Source organism: Spermophilus citellus, assembly GCF_964194105.1.
Source record: "Spermophilus citellus genome assembly, chromosome: 15".
Classification (NCBI taxonomy): domain Eukaryota; kingdom Metazoa; phylum Chordata; class Mammalia; order Rodentia; family Sciuridae; genus Spermophilus; species Spermophilus citellus.
The window spans coordinates 94,937,275-94,939,774 of record NC_138195.1 but is presented as its reverse complement, the minus strand read 5'-3'; the positions used below and the strand labels follow the sequence as shown (position 1 = coordinate 94,939,774).

Here is a 2,500-nt window from a genome sequence, read left to right as displayed (position 1 = left end):
CTCCCGGCTGTAAACTCCACAGTGAGGGTTTATGAGACGTATATGAGGCTCGCTGCTTTCCCCCTGGTTGCAGAATTTGCCAGTGAAGTCTCGGCAAGTCCTTCTTCTCCAGGTGCTTGGTAGGGACGGGCTCCGTGTAGTTCGGAGGGCTGCGGGCCAGACGGGCTGCCCACCCGTGGGCAGGGTCTCGTGGAGGCCGGGGGGCTCTGCAGATGACAGCTGCTCAGAGAGCAGAACACCCAGCCCTGGGAGCGCATGTCATACCTCCATGTAATTCGTTGGGCTTCCGGCAACCAAGCCTCTGGGTGGGGATTCGAGCTGGAGCCACAGCCCCAGCCCTTCCTGAGGCCCCGCCTGGCCTGGCCGAGACCTGCCGTGGCACCCACACCTCTCCTCTGAACTTGGTGCCTGTTCCAGGCCTTGCGGGCACGGCACTGATCTGCTTCCGGCTGAATGGAGAGGTGAAAGGTGCCCTCGTTTTCCTGCTGCTTTAAGATATTTTTGGTCATGGAAGGAGAAAGAGAATGTATGGTTATCACAAGTCATAAAGCTTCTGAAAGCTTGCATTAAAGCGTCTATCACCTGTCGGGGGCATTTGCATGAAATCAATAACGGCCGCCCATCTATCTTCTCTGATCACCTTTCATCAGGCCGATTCATTAAGTCCAGCAGTCATGGCGATTAGCTGGGAGAGAGGAGAGACCTGACATGTTAGGAATGCACAGGGCCACCATTTTTGTTCCCTGACCAGGAAACCTAACCCTTTAATCCTTTTTGGACCGTCACTTGGTGAGGCCACAGCAGCCGCCCATCTGCCCTGATGCCCAAGCTGTGCTTCTGCCTGACACCCTTGCCCAGGCCCAGGCAGAGACGTGACAAATTGTCCCCCAAGTCAATGCTGACAGCTTCTGATGATTAATGGTCTGATTATGAAGTGGTTTTACACATATAGAATTTACATCACAGAGAGTTAGAAATTTTGCCATGTCACACACACCAAGGCATTTTGAAGAGCTTTACTATTTGCAAAGAAAAAAGAGGGCAAAATCCCAGCAAAAGCCATGTCATGTAAAATCAATACGTCGGATCAATGCTTTATTAACAAGAAAATGTCTTACTTCACATTCCTGTGCGGACCTTTGTCTCTGGGATGTAGGATGGAATGTCAAATCATATTGTGGTCCTCAACTTGCAGGCGTGTTATTGAGTGTGCGTGCCAGGCTTCCTGCGTTGCTTACGAGATGCGCCCACAGCCCCAACACTCGAGGATAACGGTGACCAATTACTGTGGAGAGCTTTTTCAAAGGCAGCCCCTAACCTTCCTCTTAGGAAGTGGTGGCCTTTGTGTTCCCCTGCACTCCACAGACCTGCCGGGTTGGGTGGTGGTAATCATCAAATTACTAATGAATGATGGCCCAAATTGCAGGCGGAGTAATGAATAGATGGCGGCAGGTCTTATTAGTCTCCGAAAACCTTCTGATTTATGTCGCACCATGCACCGCAGAGTTACTCCACAGAAAACGCTATCTACATCCAGAAGTACTGTACCCTAATAAGTATTTTCATCTTAACTCGCGTCCCTGGGCCTCCGGGCTCAGTTTTTGTTGGAGTCAGGCAGAGCCATAATAAAGCCCGATGGCTCCTTAGAAAGCTTGTTAAACACAGTGTGTGCAGGCGGACAGAGTCCTGGCCGTGATTCATGCACTGTACACGGCGCATGTGCGGCTGATTTATGGCCGAGCACAGTTCATAGTCAAAATTACAATTTGAGGGATAAAAAGATTAATTACTATTTGTGGCCGGCAATTTCATGGGGCTGGTGGGTTGCAGCTGTAGAATGATAGTCCTCTACATCAGTTTGTAGTCAGCCATTCACAGATTATTAAAGCTTTGCAAGAATAAGTGCTCCTCCTGCCTGGTCTGTGCTCAGGCAATATGCGAGACAAAAAAGGACCACAGGGATAAATCTGAGGCTAGCAATAGCCGGACATATGTCATAATTGCCAGTTTCCCATAAATCCCTGGCCAGTGTGGAAGGCACGGCGAGATGCAGTCATCACATCACAGCGGTGGTGATGGCTGCGTATGGCCCCAAGACCTGTCACTTTGTGACTGCACCACCATTTTTACAATATATTGAGTCACCCTTCGACTTTCTTCCAGTCTAATTATAGATTAGAAATAATCATTGCTTTTATGTGCAAAAGAAAGGGGGGAATCTGTTCCTTCAGCTGGAGCTGGTGTTCAAGGGTGCTTGCCTTAGAAAGTGTCCGAGAAGGAGACCCAGACCCGTGTGTGAGAGCATGCGGTAACCGCTCGGCGGACGACGTAACCGTAATTAACCTGATCTACGTTTTTGTGTCCTGTTGCAGCCCTTAATGAACCAACCATAGATTACGGCTTCCAGAGGTTGCAGAAAGTGATCCCCAGACATCCGGGTGATCCCGAAAGGTTACCCAAGGTTAGTAAAGAGCGCGTGGCGCCCTGCGCAGGTGAGGCC

General features: G+C 50.2%; 1 protein-coding gene across 14 annotated transcripts in view; it reads left to right on the top strand.

The window, feature by feature from the left end:
* Positions 1-2,500, top strand: part of EBF3 (EBF transcription factor 3) — a 117,396-nt gene that overhangs the window by 102,384 nt on the left and 12,512 nt on the right. For all 14 annotated transcript variants that reach the window (XM_081267456.1, XM_081267453.1, XM_081267450.1 and 11 more), the window contains exon 11: positions 2,373-2,461. In XM_081267456.1, the coding sequence (XP_081123582.1) occupies positions 2,373-2,461 (89 nt within the window). The remainder of the gene's footprint in view (positions 1-2,372; positions 2,462-2,500) is intronic.